This window comes from Catharus ustulatus, chromosome 21, assembly GCF_009819885.2.
Source record: "Catharus ustulatus isolate bCatUst1 chromosome 21, bCatUst1.pri.v2, whole genome shotgun sequence".
Lineage (NCBI taxonomy): Eukaryota > Metazoa > Chordata > Aves > Passeriformes > Turdidae > Catharus > Catharus ustulatus.
The window spans coordinates 9,539,943-9,565,011 of NC_046241.1; the positions used below are offsets into that span (position 1 = coordinate 9,539,943).

Here is a 25,069-nt window from a genome sequence, read left to right on the forward strand (position 1 = left end):
CAATGAGGGGGTCTGAAAATTGCCAGGATCCAAACTGTGTCAGGAACCTGCAAAGCTTCACTTCTAACATATAGAAGATGGAATCTGGAGTGAATATTGTCCCTAACAAATGACACCCATTGAAAATTCTCTGTATCTGCTTAGGGCTGGCAGTAACACAGTTCAGGAGATTGAGGTTTGACTTGGGTGATGCACTCTGAGCTCCCACCAGTGAGCATCACCAGAACTAGAGAAACCTTTTAGAAAAGGCATTAAACACCCAGAAAATTCATCTATGCCCAGAAGTAATTCCTGGCAGAAATTCCAACTTACCTGGAAGCAAGTTGGCCCAGGCTTTCCTGCTGGTATGTCAGACTGGTAGTAAACTTTCAGTTCTGGTGTCAGTGCAATAATTGTTTTAATCACCAATGAAATTATATCTGACCAGAGCTTTTTGACATCAGCTCCTCTGGAAGACAGTCTGCACAGAATGCTTGAAAAAGTCCTCTTGCTGCCAGTGTTTACACTGTCAGAATGGATGAAATTCCCACTGTGGATATTTAGTGAGTAGTTGGTTAAGTGCATAAAAACCTGGTGCAAATTTTTGAGAGTGGGTTCTTGATAGGGCTCTGTACAAAACCTAGAAAGTCCATCTTTGGCTATATAAATCTCCAAGGGTTCTAAGGATTTCAGCAGGACATAGAGACGAATATCAAATTTCATTTTGTCCACGAGCAGTGGTTTGCAGATGTATTCCTGGACCACAGCTGGCCGGATCTGGATGCTCCCTGTCAGCCTGATGTCACTTGGGTCTTTGATGAGGTAGATTCCATCCCCCTGGCAGCCTCCATCAGGCTTTACAATGAACGTGGGCTTCCAGGATGGATTGCTGTCTTTCATCATACGAACCTGGAAGGAAAAGCATTACAGTGAGAGGGAAAACTAACTGGGGAAGGGAAGAAGGGCTGGTCAGGAAACAAAAATAAATAAAAATAGCATGATCACATCACCAGAGTAGTACACACCATGCAGAAAAGGCAGAAAATTAACAGTGCTGACAAGCACAAGGAGAAACAAAAAAGCATGAGTAGGGAATTACCAATACAGCTAAAAGGTCATTTTATTTAACAAGCCATTGTATAAATCATTTCAGGAACTTCTTTTTAATGTTCTGCTCCAGTTTACAGAAGGAAATGGGGAATATCTCGTGAGATCCATTTTAGTAGTCACGAAAGAATATGAAACTGCAAAGTTAAACTTCCATGCTGCATTTTGAACAACTAATGACAATCTTTAACTTAAAGAATGGTGCCTTATTCATTGAAGTATGAATGCAAATGCTACCAGGAGGAAAACTGAAGTAAAAACTTGTCACTAACAATACCTTTTTCCACCACTAAAATATTTCACCATCAGATACCCAGTGTTACTAAAACTGGAGAATGCTGAACCATGTACAGCTATAACTGTGTCACTGACACATCTGCTGAATATCAGAGCTTTCATGTTACATGAGTATTTCCCACTACCTAAATAAATTCTAGTTTATTACTTGTACAGCAAAAGTCAGAACTGCAGACATGGGGGTGCCTTAATCAGAAATGAAATTGAGAAAGAAAGGGGAGCCCTAACAAAGAAAGCAGCTGAAGAAATGCAGGATGCAGCCTAGCAGGTTTATCAGCTACTCATGGAATTCAGGACAGTAAAGCACTCAAAAGCTCTTCCTTCCAAAACAGAGGGATGTCCCAGCACTGACTGCTCCTTTCTTGCACTCCCACATTTTAGGGCCCCAGCCCTGCAGCTGCTCTCCCCCTCCCTGCAGCCAGGCACGTGCTGAGCCCAGCCAGAGATCTGGTTTTACCCTGTGGTTTACCAGCAACAACTGGAGATTGACTTTTAGAAGCCTGAGGACAAAATTTAACAAAGAAAGAACAAATCATCATTGCCACCATCAGCCCTGGAGAATGAAAGAGGAAAAAATCAGCCCACAGGAAAAGGCTGAGCATGGTCAGATGATTGTGAGAGCAGCAACCTCTGCTGTAACATCAGGCTGCTGACCCCCAGGAGAGGCCCAGCTCTATCAGAGCTGACATTCCCAATGCCTCAAGGACTTCTGGCTCCACCCTGCCCAGTTATTTATTTCAGAGTCACACTGCTAAAAGCCTTCCTTCAGCTGCAGCAGAAATTCAAGATCCATTATCCAGACTAGGATTTTTCTCACACACAGGTGTCACACTGACTCAGTCAAAGATCCTTCTTCAAAATAGGTCACTGTGAGGGATAAAACACCTCAGTGGAGGTCAGGCTTACATAAATGGCATGTGGATAAATAGGTCCAAGTAGATCAGCAGGCCTAGATGAGCAAAGAAGGAAAGCAGGATTTATGTCCTAGTCTTTTCACCACTATAGAATAATCTTCCCCTGATGTGACATCACCCTGCAGAGCAGAGGAGTTCTGTGGTTCATCTTTGTTAAAGTCAGCACCACAGAGACACCTGGCTAATCTGAACCCTCCATGACCAAACACACCCTGTGTGACTCCTGCTGAACACACAAAGTGCCAGTTGTGCCCTCCCAGGGCAAAAAACAGTGAAGAACCTCTGTGACACCGAGGTGGAAGAATCTGCCCCCAGTCCCACATCTGCTGTTCACCCCTCAGGCTGTGTTTGCTCTGCTCCAGCAGCACCTTCCCAAAAGAGATGATGCTTCCCAAAAGAGATGATGCTTCCCAAAAGAGATGATGCCTTCCAAAAGAGATGATGCTTTCCAGGGACTGTTGCTGAAGATGCAAAAGAACTTGCCTTTCAAAATATTGCACTCTAACAATCATTGCTCTCTGAGATTTATCTTCTCTTCAAATAAAAAGGCAAATAATTTTCTCCATCATTTTCTATTCCATTTATTTAATGGACTAAAAGGCCTGGGTATTATTCAGGCTTTCTAGTCCATCAAAACCTACACATGGCAGATAAAGATAGTCTGGTGGAGAAAGGGGGAACAGTAATCCAGAGTCAGTCTCAGTCTGTTTCTCAGCAGATTTACTGTCTTGAAGAAAACAGATGGTTTCTTGATCTTCAAGGAAATTCCCAACAGTCATCTTCAAATTCTCCACAATCCCCTCAACTGTATTCTTTCAAATTCTCATTATGAGGGGGCTTGTCCAGACTAAGAAAATTCAGTCATGTGGGAAAATGAGTTTCTATGAAATATTTCTGTGTCCTTTGCTTGACAGAAGGAAATTATCTTTAAAAAACATGTTAACCATTTACAGTTAACAGCAAGAGAAGAGTTTGGTGAAAATCTGCAGGTTGGACTTTCATGAGAAAACACAGGCTGAATGAATATGGTATTCTGGAAAAAAATGCATATAATGGGCTGTAAGATCTGACAGCACAAAGACTGGAATATTCATGCCTATGCCTAAGAGGTATCCAAAAGCTGAAAACCTGATTAAACCACCAAAAATATGCTGTGCTGGAAATTAGACCATCCAAATTAGATTCTTATTAAAAATTAATCATACTGGCCTATTCATCATCCTCACAGACAACACAAAGAAAAAAGTATGAGAACAATCACGGTCCTGGTTTGAATTCCAAGCCAGTTATTCTTCAGAAATTGGAATTCCATGTTAGAAATAAGTCCTTAGCACACACAGCAGATTCTTCCCTGCTAGTGAAGGAGCAATGACTGCAGCACCTGAGAGATTTGCTTGTCTGTAATTCACCTTTTGTTACAGCGACATGTTGGTACAAAACATTTTAGAAAATAAATTGGTGAATATTGAAAATAGCAGCCTATATATTTACTTAGTAAAATGAACCTTTAAACCCTTGATGAAAACCCTTATCACCATCTCTTTCAATATAAATGTTGGTATTTCCAGTATGAAGCTCATCCACCACAACTCCAGTGCAGTTTTCTCAATTACTGGCTTTCAAAGCACAGAAGATTAAAATTAGATTACCTGTAGTGTTTTCTACCTGAATCTAGGTATAGGAGCAGGCTGACAGCATTTGATTTCATTATTGATAGACATGTATGAAAAAGTTCACCATCAAGACTACAGAAGTGAGGCACAATAAGGATATTTGAGAGAGAAATTGTTTTGAAATGTTGCAGTGCATCAGAGGGAGGCAGCAAGATTTAAATTCTCAAGGAGTTTCTTCTTTCAATAATCATTTCTATTACAGGCAAAATCTCACAGGTGTCCATTTCTCATCCAGCCCTTTGCAACAAAATCCTACACTGCAAACAGCACCAAACCACCTTCTCATGTCCAACCTCCACCTGCACTGACACAATCTGACTTTTGGTGATTCCAGCCCCTCCAGGGACACGTCTGACATGCAGGCACCACCAAAGCTCTCCCCACTTGTCTCTTGCCACAAGCTGAAATGCAGACTCCCAGAGCTGACAGTTTTGGCAGCATTAGGGTTGCAAAGCAAACAAAACCACACATGAACAAATAAACAACAGAAAAGACTGGAGAACTCCTGCTGAGAACTCACCGAACTGCAAGTGAAAAGTGCTCTGAACCTTTTATGGTTCACAGGGGGTTTGGAATGTTCTGGGTTGTATTTTTTCCTGTTCTGGAGGGGTTACACTCTGAACTTGTGTTAAATCGAACATAAACTCTTACAACATAAAATATAATGTTTGATAACAAGAACTATGCTTTTCTCCAACACAGATGGAAGAACATATGCAAAGGAAACTCCTAGGAGTGTGTTAGTGGACATCTGTTCCTCTTGGAACACGAGCAGCAGCGTCTGCAGCGCAGGCAGCGGGAGCAGAGCAGTGTGAACTCGCAGTGCCACCTGGTGCCAGCTCCCGGGGCTGAGGCTGTCACCTGGGCTGTGACACCAGCACTGCCTGTGACACCAGCACTGCCTGTGCTCCAGCACCATCCCCACCACCCACTGCATCCTGATCTGCTGCTCCCTCCAAGGCACAGATCTGATCTCCCTGTCCTCTCCACACTCGGGTTCTTCACACTCCTCTTGCTGGCTGCTCTTACAGTGGCACTTACCCAGCCCACTTGAAGAGTAGTTATTAAAATATATTAATGAATTCAACTGGATTATGGATATGGTAATTAGTTAAAAAGCTGCACCCAGTACAAGAGAATATTAAAGCCCACACCTTTCTTCTCTCGTATTTCCAAGGAAAGCAAACTGTAGGATGCAAAAATACCCTGGGTGAGTCAAACAAACACATAATACTTTAAAATATTTGTAGTAACAGAACCAAACAGCAACACACAGCATCACCCTTAAAAAAAAAAATAAAGGTGAAAAGAATGGCATTTTATTACATTTTGAATATTTAAACGAAACAGCACTTGGACATGGGATGATGTGAGTGCATTTAACAATACAGGGAACAAAATGGGTACAACAGCCAAGTGGACTAAAAGGATTTCAGTGACAATGAGCCTGGTGAAGCACCACACCCCCCACACTGTACTGGAAGCTCCTCAGGCCAGGAGAACATGCAGGGAAAAGGCTGATGCTTCCAGCAGGTTGGATTTTCAGACATCTCTCCAGGCACAGCAGAGATACAGATTTGTTTTGAAGTTTATTCCAGAACACAACAAACAAAGCTGACAGATATCCAGACCATGACTGATCCCAGGCAAACTGGAAAAGATGTCATCCACAGTGCCCAGGTGTGATTTTCGATAATCTGGTAGGTATAGAAGACTAAAGAATGACATGGATACAATATCCAACAAGTTACAGTATTCTGAGAGCAAAAGTGAAGTACCTCAGCCACAAAGAGGGGCAGTTCTTCTGGCAGAATCCAGGATCTAGGGTAGAAGTTGTACTCCAGAGGAAACAGATCCTGCATGGTTCTCATGGCCCGACTCAGGGTGATTTTCCGAACTGTCTCCATCATGCCTGGAGAACAAAGTGACAAAAACCCCACACTGAAGTCTCATCCCAATAGTAAATGTCAGAGTATCATTACTCACCCTGCTGGGAAAGCACTCTGGTCATTGCTGTCAATAAAGCTGAACATCTTTTGAGATTTAAAATCTGACACAAGAATTGTGGCATTCCCCTGCCATATTTACTATTGCTTGTGTTTCTGTATAATATTAGAAAAAAATTCTCAAAAATATATCTCAGAATAAAAGATAGCTTTAGTCAAATACTACATGCTGCCTTTGCCATAATCCACAATTATTTTCCTAATCTATCATTGCAGGAATAGGTATAATGTAACTTGAATATCATCAACCACTTTGTGTTTACTCTGCAGTTTCAAGTATCTGCATGACAAAGAACAGGTTATTTTGTCAACAGCCAAGCAAACATTTGCTGAAGTCTTGGGTCCACTGAGAACAGACTAAAAAGCTATTTTAATGGAAATTTTCTGGTAAAACCCTGCATCAAATTAGCACAACATTCCTGGAAATCAGGCCTAGTTGTGAAGAGCTCTGGTTTGATTCCTGTGCAGCCACTTGTTCACCAGGTAGAAGCCAAAATACAGACAGGTAACATTCCTCTAACACCAACTGAAACCATCAGAAAACAACACTACCCTACACCTGAGTGGGAACTTCCCTGAGGCAGGAGAAAGTCAGGGTAAATAAAACCTGGAGTTCGATATCTGAGGTTCTTATGCTCACAGCACACTAACAGCAGCCATAAATCTGAAGTAAAGGGCTTAGATAAGTCAATACCTAAGCTCTTAGCTCTTATTTAGAGAGATCTCAACAGGGATTAAACGAGAAAAAAAGGAGCTTAAAAAAATAGAAGAGTCATCATAAGATGAGGACTGACATGAACTCTTCAATATTAAAAAATCCATTTAAGGAATTCTGCTTCGAGCTTCTCCCTGAGATAAGCCAGAGTAAAACAAAACAGATTCCTTCCACTTTGAATCCAAACCAAACCCAAAGACACAGCACTGTTATCAGTGCCAGATAACAGACAGTAATTGCATACTTCACTTAAATTATAGCCTAACACTCTTCTTTTTCATTTCACCTGTATGAAGTATTCTTCTCAACAAAACCACTTTCTCTCCAAAATAAATTTCAGTCCAGAAATTGTTCAAGACATCCACTCTGATATCCTCACCCCTTCACCAAACCCAGTAATATACCAAAAATACTGTCAGCTGATCAGGCAGGTAATTCACATTGAAAACCAGTAAAACACAGAACTAGGTCAGACATCCCTGGTTCTAAAGCATTTGTTTAAACTAGAAAGAGAAGTGAAGTACCTGGAAACTTGTTGACTTGCCCTGAGAAGATGTTGCTATCATGAAATGACACCCCGTGCCAATAGATGTCACACGGCAAGCGGCGGCCAAACGGAAACTGAAAAACACAGCAGAAAGTTCTGAACAATCTGGGAATACCTGCTCACTCCTGTCCTTTTAAAACACTCAACATAAACCACTCAAGAACAGCCTGCTAGCTGTCAAAAGAAAACAATATATACTGGTTGCAAAACTGAGAATATTTGAATCAGCTCAATGACTTTAGAGTGAACAAACCAAGAGAGGTTTTTAGGAAAGCAAACCCAAAGGACTTGAGGCATGGGCTGCACTGAGAACCCCTGAATTCTCATCAACCACAGCCAAGTTATAAATGTAAAGTGGATACTCAAAGATATTTAAGTGCAATAACTGCATTATTCATTTATATATATCCAGTTATAAGTATTAATTTCTACAGTATTAATTCCTTTCTGGTACTAATAGCCTGTAATTAAAATAAAAGCTCACAATTCAATTAATCATTTGTTATATATATTCCCACTATCAAGAACTAAGGCGATTATTTCAACAATATTAAGTATTCCAGGTTCTCTTCCCATTCAGGCAAGACTTCACCATAAATTGGAAAACTGGAGCTTGTTTTCTGTTATCAAAAAGATCACCTTTTCAAAGCAGTCTGAAGAGCTCAGAAGCAGCACTGCCAATTACTGAGAGCAAGTTTCTAATAGTAGCAAAGTGGTTTCTAAAAAACCCAATTAGTGCTGTGTAAAGAAGGTGCTCTTCTTTTTCACGCTTGTTCTCTCTGACACAGCCCCATTTATCAATCCAAAAACCCCATTTTATCTGCAGCTCCATGAAGATGCCATTTAACTGCCATATGGAATACAGTCACAGGAATAGCTTCTATTACTGGGCTACATCTTTTTCAAATAAATCTGCTATATTTAGCATTAAGTATCTACCACCCTCATCACCCAGCACCATTTACTTATTGAAAGAACCACAGTATTTTGCAGAAACTTCTTGTTCTTTACCTGAAATGTAATTTTTCTTATTTTAAAACATTTCTTTACACAGTGCATCATTTTTCTCTGAGCATGACAGAAAAAAGAATTACATAAACCTTCTGAGTGCATTACTTTATTTGCTACTTTAATTTAAATTGCAGTTTCCTCAGTAAATAGCCTTGAAAAATTAATTTAAAATGCTAATTGAGCAATGCATCCTCTCTGTTTCCTTACTCGCAGGGATGAGAAACCCAATTTAACAAGAGCCAGTGGATTCTGCACTTATTTCATTATTATTCAGCCTGCAAAATCTGGTTTTGTACAAGTGAAAATTAATTCTGTTGGGCTCTGAAAGACAATCAGTGGCCTTAACCTCTCTCCACAGGTATATCCAGCATATAGATGCAGCATTCGGTCTCAGAGTGCCCTTCCCACTAAAACCTGAACAATTTATTTATTTATTAAATGAAATTGAAATTAAAGGAACAAAATTTGCATTTATATAACACCTTTCATCTACAGAGGATATCAAAGCTCTCTACAAACACTGCACAGAAATCATTTCACAACAGCTGAGGAGTGAGCAGCTCTGGACAGGAAGATGGAAGCACTGCACCCCCTAGTCAGGAATTTGGGACAGCACAGCAAGGGCCCTGCTCCTGAGAAACCAAGATTATCTGGACTTATCCAACAATGGGATACCACCTGAATGAGCAGGGCAGGATTCTGTAACCTCTGCACTACACTTTACATAAGAGTGGTGTTTGGAGAGGAGCCAACAAGTTCCGTTACCTGGCACCTCTGGCAGTGCCAGGCAGATACAAATTCATCGTACTGTGATGGGAGAAGCCTTTGCACCACATCCCCAGCTCCTGGTGTGGGGCAGTGGCTAAAAAAAAAAAGGTAGCTGGAGCCATTCTTTTTTAAAATCTTTTTTGAGTCAGATTTGGGCAACATTTGTCAAAAAAAAAAAAAAAAAAAAAAAGCCATAAAGAGAATAGAGTTGTTTCCACAGTTTTGACATGATTAATAACCCATCACAGTCAAATCTGTCTGACAGGTCATTTCTACCTTTGGATTAGAAGCCAATGATTTAAATTGTCTCACAGGTCACATCAGTCTGTTCCATCATGTTTAATGACAAGTTAAATGACTCCTCTTCCACTCAGCTTTTCCCAGCATAAAACCTGAAACTCTCCCAACGCCTCCGTGCAGCTCCGGAACAGCGAGACAAATGAAACGCTCGACGCTGGGATATTTGATGCCTGGGACATCTGCTGCTTCCATTTTCCTGGTAATTGAAAGCTTGCTGAAGAAATAATTTATTAAGTGATGAATAAACTCGGGATGCAAGCTCAATTTGTGCCCATTATTTCATTTGGCATATCATGTTCATTTAAAGGATCTGACACGCTGGATCAGATGGTCAGGCCGGGATTGGCACACGTGGCAACTCTGAATGCTCCTCAAAAGGTTCCCCCACACAGGCCTAGCAAACCTGATTGTTTCATTTACTCAAAATTCCCACAGCTGGAAAAAAAAATGGGGCTTTTTCTGTCCTTTGCTTCTGCTGACAGAATCTCAATGGTCAGTTTGCTGTCTGGCACTCCTTCACCTCTTCCCCACGTATCAGTGCCACAGAATATTTCAACAATATTGCCAATATTTAGAGTATTCTTCCCTTTTTTGTTTTACCCATTTACCTATGTCAGTTCACTAATGAATAATAAAACAATAAAAATGGATATGTGACACTATAAGAATGCTATACATTAGATAAAAAAGTTATGGCTTGAAAGGTGCCTACTTGAAAAAGCACTTTATACTGTGTCCTCCCAATAAAATATTCCAGCAGCAAACAGCAGAAATGAAACAAAAGCAAAAACAGGAAAATGTAAAAGGAGCAGAGAAGGAAAAGGATCAAAAGTATTATACAGGGGATAACAGTAAAATAGCAGTCCCTGACACACTAGAATTTAAAATACATGCATTTCATTACTATTTCCAGGATTTTTTGGCATTATTTTCATGGATCCTGGAAGCAACACCCGTGTTCCCTCTGCTGGTCCTGCTCTAACAGTGCAACCAGCTCCAAGGCCTCTGACCATCTCTGACAGCCTGAACAAGTATTTTTCTGCTATTTCTCTGAAAGTCTGAAAGGGAGAACTTTCAGAATTACATGTAGCTTGGATAAAGAGTTTTCCTTGGATTTATCTTCTCAATTTTGCTAATTTTTCTCTTCAGATCTTGACCAGATCTTACTATTCTATTTATAAACTGAAGATACACAGCAGTACATGATGGTGACTTGTTTACAGGGAATGAGTTATCAGCCACGCAGATGCTGCAGTCAAGCAACACAAAATTCCATATTTGGCCTCTTCTTTATTAAGAGACAAAGTGGCCAGAGGAGGAAGCAACAAACTAAATAAAAAATATTGACCTAAGAAAGAGATGGAAGAGAGAGGATATTGAGGGAGACAGGGAACAAAGAGAGATGAAGTAAAGGCAGCAGCAATTGCTGTTGGGGGATGCAAAGCAGGAAGGAAAAAGCTGATTAATGCAGCACAGAGATTCATGAGAGGAACAAGAGCTTGTGAAACAAGTCAATTAGTAGGGAAGACTATCAAGTGCAAGATAAATGCAAAACAGTGAAGTCTCAGGAAACACAATAGAGGCTAACTGGTATCAGTGATCCAGAAATCCTCTCTGGAATGGCTCCCCACCCTCAGAACATAAAACTTAACCGGAAAAACAAAGAAATTAAGTGTGAAGTGCCCCTGCTCTGCATGTCACTGCATAAAACATGGAGCAAGGCTGCTGACAGACACCCCACAGGTGTACTGAGGGCTGAGAGGGGTAAATGTAGGAGGTTTGAATTTCAAGGCTCTGGTATGTTGTTACTATTTTGCTGTACAAGCAGGAGTTCAGAACTGGGGCGTTGGTGCAAAGAGGTTTTGAAATCCTGCCACTGGATTTAAATAACAAAAATCTTGAAATAAAATGTTATGAGGTCAGAGAAGGAGAAAGCACTACTGCTCTTCCTGACACGGAGCATACATATCCTTGTGGGATTAGGTATTCAGGACATTATGAATAAACACAGGCAACATTTCCTGCCACTCAGTCCTCCAGAAAATAAATTTGGAGTATTTAACTGTGAGGTTAGGAACAGCACAGAATAAACTGTCTACCCCAAGTCTATACAGATTTTGTTTAAAAACTATCAGGTGCACAAGAATATCATCTTGCAAGTGGGAATCCCAAAGGCAGCTTTGTAAAGTGGACTAGCTGCAGGTCAGAGATCACACAACTCCATCCTAGCTCTCCACGTGAGAAACAGCTCATCCTCAGGTTTTATTCCTCCTTTTCCCTCCAACTTCCCTCTTAAAAATGGACTACAAGTACCCTTACACAAGTTCTTCACAAAGCTCCTGGAAGCCATCTCAACTTCCATAAAGCCATTTATAAAGTTGTTAGGGAAAGAAAATCTTAACAACTGGAGAACAATTTACCATCTATAGTAAGATATATCTAAGAAATCTCTGCAGGATTTAAGTAAGGAGTTGCAAAGCATCAGTTCTGTGCCAGCTCCCCTATTGTCCTGATTCCAGGTCGGCACTCACTGAAGTCCTCACAAAGCAAAGAGAAAACACATGACTCGAGCAGCAGGAGGAAAAAATAGCTATAGCTGCTCTACATAAGGCAAATTAGCAGCTAAATCCCGTTATGTGCGCGTTATCAGCTGTTTAATACCACTGCATTCATAGCCCGCGCTCTGACACGCCTCGCAGACACGGGCAGGGCTCAGTCCCGAGCCAGGCCCTGAGGGAGGGGTGGGAAGGATGAAATGCAAATCCACACAACACGTCAAATGCTCCCCACGGGAGCAGGTTGCTTTCTTGCCCTTTCCCCGATCAGTTTAACCTCAGAAACGCAATACCCGATTACCCCTGTTCTGGCTTGCATAACTGGCCGTGGCAGTCGTGATCGTGAATCGAATCAGCTCCGGCCCCGGCATCTGGTCAGAAATAGCCCCAGGGCCGGGAGGGCACAGCCGGGAGACCCCCGTTTGCACGGCCCTCAGAGAGGCACGGGAGGAGGAGGAGGAGAACAGAGGAAGGCTGTGCCGGGGACAGACCCGGGGCTCGGAGATGAGTGTGGGCAGGACCGCCGCTAGGCCGGAGCAGGGATGGGGAACGCGGCCCCGCAGGGTCTCGCTGGCGAGCGCTCACCTCCTTCCAGCGGAGCTGCCGCAGGCTGATTTTCAGGGCCTCCAGAGAGGTCTTGGCCTTGGAGCTGTCCACCGTGACCCCGGGCCGCCGGGCGCTCTCGCCCCCGGTGTGGCGGCCCGAGGCCCGCCGGGCCCTGCCCCGCGCCGCCCGCCCGGTGGAGCCGGCCCCGCGCCGGCCCCGCTCCCGTTCCCGCTCCTGGCCGGGCGCCGCTGGCAGTGCCCCTTCCCCCGGGGGCACCGCGGCTGCCGGGCCGTCCTGCGGGGCCTCAGCGGGCAGGGCCGGGCACCCCGGGGGCTCCTCCGCCTCGCGGGCCGGTTCCATCTCCGCCGGTTCCAGCCCGGCCGGCTCCATCTCCGCCGGTTCTGTCCCCGCCGTCCCCATCCCCGCCGGTTCTGTCCCCTCCGTCCCCAGCCCGACCGGTTCCTGCCCGGCTGGCTCTATCCCCTCTGTCCCAGTCTCCGCCGATTCTATTCCCTCTGTCCCCGTCCCCGCCGTCCCCAGCTCGGCCGGTTCCAGCCCGGCCGGTTCCACTGCCTCTGTTCCCATCCCCGCCGGTTCTACCCCCTCTGTCCCCATCCCCTCCGGTTCTATCCCCTGTGTCCCCGTCCGTTCTTTCCCTGCCGGTTCTATCCCCTGTGTCCCCGTCCCTGTCCCCGCCCGTTCTATCCCCTCTGCCCCTGTCCCCAGCCCGGCCGTTCCCAGCCCGGCCGGCTCCATCCCGCCCCCGCTCCCCGCCCGTTGCCATGGCAGCGGCGCGGCCGGTGACCCGCTGGCCCCGCCCCGCCGCCGTGAGGCGCTGACGCCGCCTCCGCCATTTTGGGATGGGGCAGAGGCCCCGCCCGCGCGGTCCGACATGGCCTCCGGAGCGGGGCCGCCATGTTGGAAGCGGGCGAGGCCCCACCCTGGCACAGCGGCCCCGCCTCAGGGCGCGCTGCGGGGCGGGCGCGGTGCCCGCCGTGCCCTTCAAACCGAACCGCCCGGGTGGCCCAAACAGGCTCGATCCGCTCGTCACCGTGCGGCGGAGAGGTTTCCGTGCGAGCCGGGGCTCTCGCCGCCCTTACAAAGAGCTTGCCCCTCACAAAGGGGGTTCCCGTGGACCGTTCAGGTTCAGCTGCATCCGTGCTGGGAGCGCCCCATCTGCGGATTTTAAACACTCTTGGACACAGCAGGAAAATATGAAAACGGTTTTTACACTGTCAGTAATGAAATGAACAACCTTAACAGCAGCTCTGTCATCAACCCGAGCAAGCTGGAAGGGTCCCTGCCTGTGGCAGGGGGTGTGAACTCAGTCATCTTTAGCGTCCCTTCCCAAACAAACCATTCCAGAGCTCCGACTCTGTGGTACTTTAATCCCTCACGATACAGTTCTGAAGTCGAGAACATGTCAGTAAAAGCGGCTGTGGGAGCAAAACGCAGGTTTATGGAACGGGGAGCGCAGGGCTGTGGGCAGGCGGTGGCGCTGCGCCCTGGGAAATCCGGCCTGGATGCAGGGAATGCAGGAGAAATTCGGGAATTCGGGGAAAAAAACAGGAATAATCAGAGTTCTGTGTGAAAGAGAGATCACCAGAGTCGTGATCTGGAACAGGACTGAAACAGGATATCAACAAATTATTTAAACTACAGCAAAATTTCAATAAATGCAGAAAAAGTTGGCACTGCCAGTTAGCTGCGAGATAAAATAATAAGGTCATGTCAAGACTCTTTCTTTTCAGTGCCTCACCAGCCTTCTATCATTTACCCTTGCAGGCAATGAAGAAACAAATTATTTAATTAAATAGAGTTGTGTCTTGCAAGGTGAAGTGACCAGGAAGGCTGAGGGCAGGTAGCTCACTATTGGGTGCTCTCATGTTGCTATTAAAAGATGTACATTATTTTTTTATAGCTGTGACAGTGTTTAATTAAAAACTTGGGAGCTTTTCCATGTTCCAGCAGGAGCTGGTAATGTTGGCAGGATGAGCTGTCTGGGTGGTGTCTTTTCCATGTCCATCACTGAAGGCACATCCTTGGCTTCACCACCACCACCAGATCACAGAATCACAGAAAAGTTTGGTTTGGAAGAGACCTTAAAGATTATCTCATTCCAAACCTCTTCCGTGGGCAGGTACAAATCGGGAAGAAAAAATAATATTTTGCTCATGTTCAACACTGGCATAAAAATTCAGTTGTAAGAAAAGCAATTCAGAGATGTTGGAGTGTGATTTAAAGTGGTGACCCGAGTCTGACTCTCTTATTTTACTGCCAGGCTCCCAGATGAATATTTTTAACACAGAGATTTATCCTCACCAATGTCAGCAGTGCTGAAAGCAAGCCAGGGAAAGAGTTAAGATGGGCCAAAGCATTAAGAGATATTGGAGCAGGGGAAATACCAAACAAAATTATTGCAAAGGGGAAATATTTTTATATCTAATTATAATATATCCACATTTCTTACAGGCTAATAACAGACTAGTTGTTCCTCCACCAGAGAAGGTGTAATAGATCTGATACCTGGTTTTCCTGTGCTGTGTGGGTAAAACCTTCATTTCCTGTTGGGATAAATAGAGATGCAGTGTGCAGCGTGGGGTCAGACTGCACGTGGCATTCAGGTACAGCCAGGTGGGGAGTAAAGTATAGGTTGGGCAGTAATGAGGCACAGGGTAATGCAGGAGGAGAGCATTTCCTGCTGAATACAGCAAGCTGGATCTAGCAGCAGGAGAGAAATGGGAAACTTGAGATCGTCTGTCCCCTGTGAGGAGAGGGGAAATTTAGTTACAGGGCACTGTTAAACACAAGGCTGTTTCCTGAGACCCTTGCTCAGAGGGAGTTGTTGATAAGAACAGATTGTTACTGTCTTGTGATAAGTGAACAATAATGTGGATTCCATCCAGGAGAACTGTAATGTCCCTATGCTCTCATTAATTAAATTCAGGATATCAAACACAACAGACGCACTGGCCTAATTTTATGGGAGTGGGGAAGGACCCTGTTTGATTGTACAGCATCTGTTTGATTGAACAGCATTTTACTCATCTCTCAGACTAACAACTTCACTCTCATTTACCCAAAATCGTCACTTACCTGATGTCTGTGTAAGGTAAGTGCCAGATCCAAGGAGGAATGCAGGAATAAAGCAGTTTTACAGATGCAGCAAGCTGAGCAGTTTTCCATCATGACACCATGTTCATCCCAGCAGCTCACACTGAGGGACTGTGCTGCTAACCTGTGGTACATGGAATTCATGAGTTGGCCTTGTGAACATGTCAAGCTCATGAGGTTAACAAGTAACATTTTTCTTTACTAATATATTTTCCTTCTTCTAGCAAGCATTATTGTTTCCAAGTTGGGATCAACATTTTTAGCTGTTATGTAGTATCATAAGGGCAATAACTGTATTCTTTTCTATACTTTTGTTTTTCAAAGATAGCCAAGACAAGAAAAATAAAGTAGTATGTAATTTACAAAAAGAACATACCATGTTTTTAAAATATCATATGAAACTGGCCTCCTGCCAGTGGCAAATTTGCAGAAATACTTCAGTGTACCCTTCTGAAAAAGAACACATTCCTCAAGCTATTGTTAAAAAAAAAAAGTTACTCATGAAGAACAATCCATCTGCGTCTGAAGTCAATAGTTCCTTTTGCAATGATGGTGAGTATCTCCTGTCAGTTGTTCTTTCACAAATCCATGAGAAAGCAACACTCTATAAAATGAAAAGTCAAAAGAAAACAAATCTAGCAAGCAGACTCCACTTGGAAAACGTCTGTGGTGGAGTTATGCTTCAGCCTGGATTTAAATCCATATACATCACTCCGTGCTGCCCATGTGTTTGTTCGACCACAGAAGATTTGTGGTTGACCTACATATGCAAACAAAACATTTGCTGCATATTTGGGGTGGGGGGATTTGCATGATAGAAGATGATGAAAATATGCATAATTGTAGATGACATTTTTCATTGCCAAGTCCTGCTGCACAGCCCTCTGGAGCTGGCCATGCATGAAAGAGGTTTGCAGTCCTGACGGGCAGATTGCCTGGCCGTGCCGCGGAGCTGAACCGCCGAGACATTGAGCTTCTGTTTCTTCTTGAGCAACACAGATCTGTGTAATCATCTCACCAAGCAGCCCCTGTGCTCGCAGAGGACACATGTGACACTGGCTGAGGGGGCTGAAACCATGAGTTCCACATGTCACCTCTGAGCTCACCTCATGTGGCAGCTCAAGAGACTCGAAGATTTTGTTTAGGAGTTTTCTCAGCATTATTGAAATCCCCAATGCATCAGGGTGTAACATCACACAACTTAGTCAACAGCAGCTGGTTTAGCTGTGCTTGCCCCCACATTTCATCCCACAGCAGCATTTCTACCAGCAGCATTTCACACCAGTCTTCTGGTGTGTTAGTACACTGGAGGCTTTGCTCTAAAAATTGCACAGGACAAGGAAATATTAATAATGTTGATAAAGTGGAATGGCAAACCCTGATGTCCTAGGACAGTAAGCATGCACAGACCTCTCAGCACTTATGTGTGATATGGAAGTGCTCTCCTGTAACAGAGGTTTTGTCTGCCATTACTGGATGACTGTCTGGTTGCTCTTCCTATGTCACATCTTATTTATCACTCAAAATCTCTGCAACTCTGCTGTGCAGAAATAAGTGCTTAAAAGGGTGAGCAGAAAGGAGGAAAATTCCATGGCACCAAGACCAGATCTCCTCCTTTATCTCTGAAGGTGGATTTGGAAAAATCTGACAGGATCAGACAGGAGCAAAAGCTCCCTTCCCTACAAACCAACCAAGGAACCCCGTGCCTGTAACACTCACCACCTGATTTACAGCACATTCAAGGTCTCTTCAAAAGATGAAGCTGTGCAAGAAGAGGGACTTCCATGCAGAGTCCTGGGGCGGGCAGACATGTGCATCCACGTGAGAGAAAGAGAAGGAAGAAAATCTTGGGAGCCTGTGCCCAAGAAAGCAAGCTGATACAAACCTGGTCCCTGCAAAAACACTTGCAGCTCCGAGCCAAGAAGCTGTCTTGGGGCTTCACTCCTACTGTGTTCAGAGAATCGGGACTTTCTGTGAGCGCTTTGCACATCAAAGGAATAACTCACTCAGTACCTCCATGTGATGCAAACACCCACCATGAGCTTTGGCCAACTGTTCAATGCTACCCAGGGTTTGTTTATACTAAATCCGTGACCATGTCCTGTGTAAATGCTTCATGCCACATATTTGCCCAGTTTCATTGTCCAGAAGAAAAGGCATACAGCTTTCTTACTTCCAGTGGAGTCAAAGGATTTTCTTTGCCCAACAAACAAACTAGAAAATTAACAGCTTTTTAAGTTTAGCAGCCTTCCAACTCAATTCTCGAACACAGATCCAAGCCATTAACCTCGGGAGATTTAAGCCCTATGAAAAGTTCACAGAAGTTCATGAACAGGGAGTATTAAACACCTCCATTCAATTGTGATCTAACAGAAACTGGCACTGCAAGCTTTATTAAATAACAGTTGCTTTCTTTTTCTCAGGATTCCCATGAGATATTTCTTTCCTCCTACCCAAAGGATTTTATAATCTGCGGGATACTGGAGAGCACCAGAATGGAATTAAAAAGACCATTCTTGTTATTTCATCCTGTTCTTTCCATCAGATTTAAAAATTTAACCATCCCAAGTGAAGTCCATATGCTCCCACGTATATAGGAATGCTCTTGTGGCAATGGGAGGGTAATGAGGAGAAGCTTTGAGCAGCTCAGCACGACGGCAGGTTCCTGCACGCCTCAGCTGAAATGCAGTATTGCAGAATCAATGCAGACACTCACCAGTAGTGCCTGTGTTAGGTTTTTCCCCATATGAGTAGAGCTTTGCTGGCGTTAGCATCAAAGGAAGCATGAGCATAGCCTGACTGGGTGGCATCTCCTCCTCCTTGGGCTTAGGAGAACCAAAGACCTGAATGTTGCTCAATCAGTCCAAGGACATTAGCACACAAAATCTAGGTTATTCATTCAGGTCAACAGATACTTTTTTGATCGAGATATGTACAAGATAAGAAAAGTGCCATGAAATGTTCTAAGTACACGCTAAACATCAGCACAGTCCACACAAAAAATCACCAACAAAAAACTAAACCAATGCATCTGCAGCTGAGCTGTGTATCTAGAGGAGCATCTTGGATAGAAACCAACTGACAAAACCCATACTGAGTTATGCTGTATGAAAGTGGGATTAGCATAAACTTGTGAATATTTAAATGAGGAGGTAATGCAGTGCTATAGATTGGAAAAAAAGAAATCTGTCTGGAAACAGAAAAACTTCACAAAGATGGAAGGCTGACCACAGAACCCGCCCCAGAAAGAGCTGCTAATACCTCAAAATACTTGAACATGTAGGGTCATAGTCTGTGAACCAATATTAGTTCCTTGGGATTTTTTTCCCTCTCTTAATTATAGGTTTGTGGATTCTTGGCTCTTGCCCATCTCCCACTGACTTACAAGTACTCAGAAATGCCAAGAAGCTCAGGGTGATCACGCTGCTGAGATGGATACTGGGAACTGCGCACTGTGGTCAAACTTTTCTTTCTTGCTAATGCAAAAGCCACATAAAAGGTGGTGTCCAAAAACATCCAAACACCTGGCTAGGAACTGCTTTTATGACTCAAGAATTGATGTGGGGGGAACCCAGACAAGATCCAGTGGTGCACATGTAACCCTCAACCCTTTGGATTCTACACAACTCACATTTCTGATCATCCCTGTAAATGGAGCTGTACTAATAGAATGCAAACCCTGGGCCTTGCCATCACAGCTGTGCATGTCTCATCCCTTACCTGTGCTGGTGCCCGCTGAGGAATGTCGTGCTCAGGTACCCCAGCTGTCCCAGAGTGGCATCCACGAGGGCTCAGCTGGGCCTGGCAGTGCCTCGCCACTGAGACAGAGCTGGAAGGAAAGAACACCATGAGCACACGGGGTGCCACAAATCCCAAGAGAATACTGAGTGACACAGCGGGCACCAACTCTGTGTCAGGATTCTGAGAGGGCACGTTCTGATTTCTAACAGAGCTGTAAGTTACATTGACACGAGACATACACAACGTAGGTGACCACTCATTCAGGACACCCCTTGGAGATATTTTTATGGATTGACAAGATCCCCTCTCAGGCTTCTTCAGACTAATCAGGCCCAGCTCATCCAGGACACCCCTGGGAGATATTTTTATGGATTGATGAGCTCCCCTCTCAGTTTTCTCCAGACTAACCAGGCCCAGCTCATTCAGGACATCCCTTGGAGATATTTGTCCGGATTGATGAGATCCCCTCTTAGTCTTCTCCAGACTAACCAGGCCGATCTCCCGCAGCGTGCCCCCACAAGCCAGCCGCTGCAGCCCCTCACGCTCCCCGTCCATCCCGCCCGCTGCAGCCCCTCACGCTCCCCGTCCATCCCGCCCGCTCCCGCCGGTGCCGGTGCCGGGGCGGGGCGGCCGGGCAGGGCCGGGCGGCTCCACCGCCCCCCGCATCACATGAGGGAACTTCGGGCCAATGGCGCCGCGCCGGGGCCGGGGCCCCGCTCGCTCCCGCGGACGCTCATTCAAAACGCGGCCGGGCTCGGGTGCCCGCAGCCCCGCACGGCGCCCGGGGCTCGGCGGGGCGGGCGCTGCCGGCCGCGATGCCCGGCGGGGCCGCGGGCTGAGGCGGCCGCCCGCCCGCCGCCATGCCGGTGAAGAACCGGTACAACCTGGTGGACGATGGCTGCGACTCCCGCGTCCCGCTGCACAACGAGGAGGCCTTCCAGCACGGCATCCACTTCCAGGCCAAGGTGAGCCCCGGGCGCGCTCCCTCCGCTCCGCCGGGCCGGGGGCGCAGCGGGTGCCCCCCGCCTGTCGCAGCCCCGCGCTCGGGAGGCCTCGGCAGCGCCCCCCAGGAGGTTCCCCCTCTGTATCTGCGGGCTGGGGGTCCCTGCGGGCTCGGGGACCCCGCGGGCTGGGCTCCGGTGCTGTCCAGGCACCCTCTGGCTCCAGGCCGGGCTCGCCCTGCCCTGCCATGGTTATTCCTCAGCTCTGGAAGTGCCCCTGGGCCACGCTGAGGGAGTCTAAAGAAAACAGCAATCAATTATGAAAGCCTTACATTTAATTAGCACAATCAAACAGGTTCTTGCTCTTTTCCTAGTGTTTTTGCAGCTGTGTAATCCTTAGACGCTGCCTTGTGTGCTCCATTTGGGACTGCTCTGGAATGACCCCTCTTGCCAGCCCCGTGGATGCTGTCCCGGGTGCTCATCCCTGCCTGGTCCAGCGCCTGTCCTGTCCCAAGCGGGCTGCCCTGTCCTGCCACGGCAGGCTGACAGCTCCCCACTCCCCTGGAAACCAGCACTGCTAGGTGCTGCTCAAATAATACTGCCTTACTCCAGATCACCCCCTCCCTGCATGGAAAGCTGGGCAGACAAGGTCTGCAGCCTTCAGGCATCAGAAAGGAATACTGATATTGTCAGAAATTCCATATTGATCGTGAAGAACAGCCTGGCAGCACAGCAGCACTCTCAGAAAGTGACTCCATTGGAATTGGCATTCTGTAGACAGCAAGGGGAATGGGTTTATAATTCAGCTGACAAGAAGAATTGCATTTTGCTGGAGCAACTCACAGGCTCCCTTCCCCTCTTTGCAGGTGGCCTAACACAGATTAGAAATGGAATTCACGCCTGCTGTCTCCTGAGCTGGAAAGAAGGGGCATATACATTCCAATAAAGCTTTGAAATACGGATTTTGTGCCTCTTGGTTTTCCGGCTGAAAGAGCTGTAAGATTTAAGCAGGATACAGGATGAATCTGAATAGACAGCTATTCATGTATTTAAAAAATTTATCTTCCTTACGGAAATCTGTGATTTCTCTATTTAAATTAACATTTGCTGTGCTGCAGACTGTGCTGAGGAGAAGAAAAATCCTTAATTTCATTTTTAAAACATGGGAAGCAACTGTACCTTTAACTGAGTGAAACTGGCTTTTCAGATTGACAGCTCCAGAGTGGATAACACCCTGTTAGGGTGTGTGGCTCTGGGATGGGGTTTGCATTACCTTAGTAACATGCTTGCTCAGTTCTGCTTTACAGTCTGTCTCTTCCAATTATTCTGCTCATTGTGGGCACATCAGTCAGCTGCACCACTGACAATGACAAGGCTGCAGCTGGCTGCAGGTGTCTCACACCAGGCAATCTTACTGACCACACTCGCTCTCTAATCTCCACATTCCAAACTGCCTTCCTTCCCATATAATCTTCAGGAGGTCACTACTGAGAGCTGCTTGTTTGGGCAGAGCTTCATGTGCTGTTTCATGAGTTCCATGGCTCTGTGTGGAGCACAGGTATCCAAACTCTGCAGTCAGATCAGAGCAGGGAGTTTGAGAGAATCTCCTCTAGCTCAGCAGTGCCAACTGTCCTCTTGCCCCAGTTAATTTGTCATTAGGAGCATGGCCTATTCCCCACTGCAGCTCTGCTCCTGGCAGACAAAAGGCCAGCCAGCTGCAAGGAGCTCCTCTGGATTTCCAGTGACTGTCCTGACGGCCAGCAGAGCAGGGAAGGAGCTCTGCACACCACAGACAACAGCAACACAGCTCTGCCCTCCCCACCAGCCCAGAGGGAAGCCCTGGCTCTGCTGCTCCCCTCCCTGCTGCCCTCAAGCTCTTGTGCTCTGAGCTTGTTCTCCTGTGGTTTACCAAAGGCTACAGATGAACTTAACTGCTCTTAAAAATGCCATTTTGCAAAGGCATTTAGAGAAGCAGCAGCGAAGCCAGATGACCTTTCAGATTGCTTGAGGTGTTTATTTCAAGGCAGGAGAAAGAGCAGTAAATACTGAGCCAGGACAGCTCATCTCTGAAAGCTCTTTTAAGCAGACATTTTACGAGATAAAACCCCTTGCAATCTGCAAGTAGTACAGTGGAGAAATAAATCCAGAACTGTGTCACTGAAGCAATACCTATGGGGCTGTCCTGGGGAATTATTTTGTCTCTGTTCATTATATATAATATCACCCTGAATGTTTGCAGGGGCCTCCTGATCAGCTGCTCCTTTTCCTCTTCACAAGGGAACAACTTCCAAAAAACCGACAATTTGTAACCACACACTAAAAACCAGACAGTTCATGAACCAAATGCTCCTGGGGACTGCCCTCAGTCCCCACCACTAACAGCAGCAATGGGCTGTGTTACCCTGGGGGAGCTGATGGACCCCGCTGGGCCCCCACCAGCCCCTGCCCTCGGCTGCCAGGGCCACTCCCAGCACCTGCTGTCATCACCCTCTCACTCAGGGACATTCTCCTGTCCTCACCAGCGTGCCCTGGGCGTGCAGGTATTCCCTCAGAGCTGAGCCACACCACAGCGTCAGCAGCCTTTGCTCCCCACGCTGTGTGACTGTCCAGGACAGGACACGTTTTCCTCATTCCCAGGCTGAGCTGGCAGCTTTGTGCCTCCTCCCCTCGGCAGCGCGGGCACTCCTGTGCCACGTGCGCTGTCACCGGTGCCACCAGGCAGCAGCTGCTGCCTCCTGCCAACAGGTGCACGAGCAGGTTCTGCTCTGGCACACGAGGGGAGAGCACGGGCAGCACAGGAGGGAGCAGTGCCAGCAGCAGGGAGCTGCCTGCAGGTGTTCCATGGTAACCTGTGGAGTGTGTTCATTCTGTTCAGGAGAGCAGGCAAGCAGCTCGAGGAGGCTGGAGCTGTGGGCAGGGGTGGAGGTGATGGGAGCCTGCCATCTGTCACATCTCAGACCCCAGTAAGAGACCCTGCTGGGCCTGCTGCAGGCACTGGAATGCAGACACTCAACCCCAAGCAGTGTGGTTATGACTGCAGCTCCCTTTAACAGGGTTATAGGACACAGATTTGGGTGGGTTTGCCAGGATTCTGCAGACAGCTGAGCTGGTCCAACCAAGCAGGGACAGCAGTATCTAGAGGTAGGGTGGTCCTGACCAAAAACTTAAGCTAGAATCACAAGGCTTTTCCAGGAAAGGTGTTTGCTGCACATCCTGGGAGCTTTGCAGCTCTTACGTACTTTTAGTTTTGAGCAGTGTAGGAAGGAGGAACAAAGGATAGACAGTCCCATTTTCAGACACACTGGATTATGGCTCAATTAGCAGCAGACATTGCCCTACAAAGCACTGGTAAAGGCACATCCAGAACCTGAATGAGGTCAGAGCCTCACACCCAACCTCAGAGATCCCCAGCTTGACAACGTTATCTAAAACACATATTTCTGTCCTGTCCTGGGTCAAAGGAGTCCATGCAAGGAGGAACTAAATAAATTATAAATACTGCCTGTTTTGAAGAAGCCCACAGCATGAACTTGTGCATTGCTGCACAGACATCTCACTGTTGTGTCTTTCAGTACATTGGGAGCTTGGATGTCCCCAGGCCCAACAGCCGTGTGGAGATCGTGGCAGCCATGAGAAGGATCCGGGTAAGTTCAGAAGAGCTGAGCCCCACACAGAGTTAAAGGTTACATTCCCAGGAGTGACTGTTCCACATTCCCTCCAGCCCTTCCTATCTGCAGCTCAAATCTCAGCCCAATCAGGTTTGCAACAAGCTTCTCCAGAAATTCCCAAGGCACCTTAGCATAGGCCCATCCTGTGCTCTTTGCAAAGTGATCGGTCATCAAAACTCAAATGTAACCCCTCTCCTCTGCTGAGCAGCCATGGAACTTATTGAACCTAAGAGATTTATTTAGCCTGTTTGGAATTTTGTGTGTGTGAAGAATAAGCTGAACACAATGTACTCCACAAAAGCACTTGAGTACATTGACAGTTCCAAATATATTGTGTTATATATTGAAATATCAGTGCCTTGACAGGTATGATTGATGTAAATCCCATCTGACTAGACTTTGTGGATTCTGCTGCTCCTAGAATAATTTGCTGCTTTCCTCATGCTCCAATAGTTTTACAGTTCCTGTTTCTCATCACCAAGCCTGCTCTCTTCCTGCTCTGCCCCTTTATTCTGCAGAGCAGCCTGTGAATGGTCCCCAGATTTAGCTATGATTAGCAGGGTTGGGTGGCTCACATCTGCTTCATGTATAACCAGTTCAAGTGCATCTCCCCCAAAAGGCAGTGCAGCTGTTGTGTCTGGCTGAAGTTTTGCAGGGGTCTTAATTCTGAGGCTGTTCATATGTCTCACATCAGCTGAAGCAAGTTTGAGAATCTTCCATTTAAAGCTTTGAAGGGATTATCCCATTTCCCCCCTTCCCCCACAGTGTTTAACCATCTAATTTTCCTTTAGAATAGTGCTTTTTAAACTTAGCCTGTAACTGGCTGGGGAGCTGATGTATTCATCTCCAGCCAAGCTTAGAAATGACATTCCCCTCCCTTTGCCTGCTCAGACTATTAGCACAGCTTTTGCTCAGAACACAGTGCAGCAGCAGTCTAAATTGCCTGGTTATTTATGGAACAGGTGAATATCTGTAGGAAGTAAAAGCAATAGGTGAGGGCTACCACGGCAGTTTAGTGCTGACATAGTTATTGGCAATTTTTCATCTGAATCAATATTTATCATCAGATTTGATACTGTGCTTGTACTGATCTATGACACCCTTGTAAGAAAAAGCAAACAGTATTTTAATATCACTTAAAGTGTCACATTCTGTTTTCACACCTGCTATTGCCACAGTGGTACCTA

General features: G+C 46.0%; 2 protein-coding genes across 6 annotated transcripts in view; one reads left to right on the forward strand and one right to left on the reverse strand.

Moving 5' to 3' along the window:
• TTLL11 (tubulin tyrosine ligase like 11) overlaps positions 1-20,176 on the reverse strand; it is a 42,513-nt gene extending 22,337 nt beyond the window's left edge. Inside the window, exons 1-6 of one of the 4 annotated variants that reach the window (XM_042779877.1) lie at positions 20,158-20,176; positions 19,253-19,361; positions 15,515-15,656; positions 7,216-7,312; positions 5,749-5,882; positions 313-888 (exon numbers count right to left, since the gene is read on the reverse strand). In XM_042779877.1, coding sequence (XP_042635811.1) covers positions 313-888; positions 5,749-5,882; positions 7,216-7,312; positions 15,515-15,607 — 900 coding nt within the window. In that variant the 5' untranslated portion in view covers positions 15,608-15,656; positions 19,253-19,361; positions 20,158-20,176. Of the gene's footprint in view, positions 1-312; positions 889-5,748; positions 5,883-7,215; positions 7,313-12,457; positions 13,067-15,514; positions 15,657-19,252; positions 19,362-19,681; positions 19,799-20,157 lie in introns of those variants that run through there. The other 3 variants (XM_042779878.1, XM_042779876.1, XM_033077281.2) reach the window with 3 other exon arrangements.
• Positions 20,102-25,069, forward strand: part of LOC117005545 (carboxyl-terminal PDZ ligand of neuronal nitric oxide synthase protein-like) — a 28,151-nt gene continuing 23,183 nt past the window's right edge. For both annotated transcript variants that reach the window (XM_033077282.1, XM_033077283.1), the window contains exons 1-2: positions 20,102-20,238; positions 23,787-23,858. In XM_033077282.1, the coding sequence (XP_032933173.1) occupies positions 20,134-20,238; positions 23,787-23,858 (177 nt within the window). In that variant the 5' untranslated portion in view covers positions 20,102-20,133. The remainder of the gene's footprint in view (positions 20,239-23,786; positions 23,859-25,069) is intronic.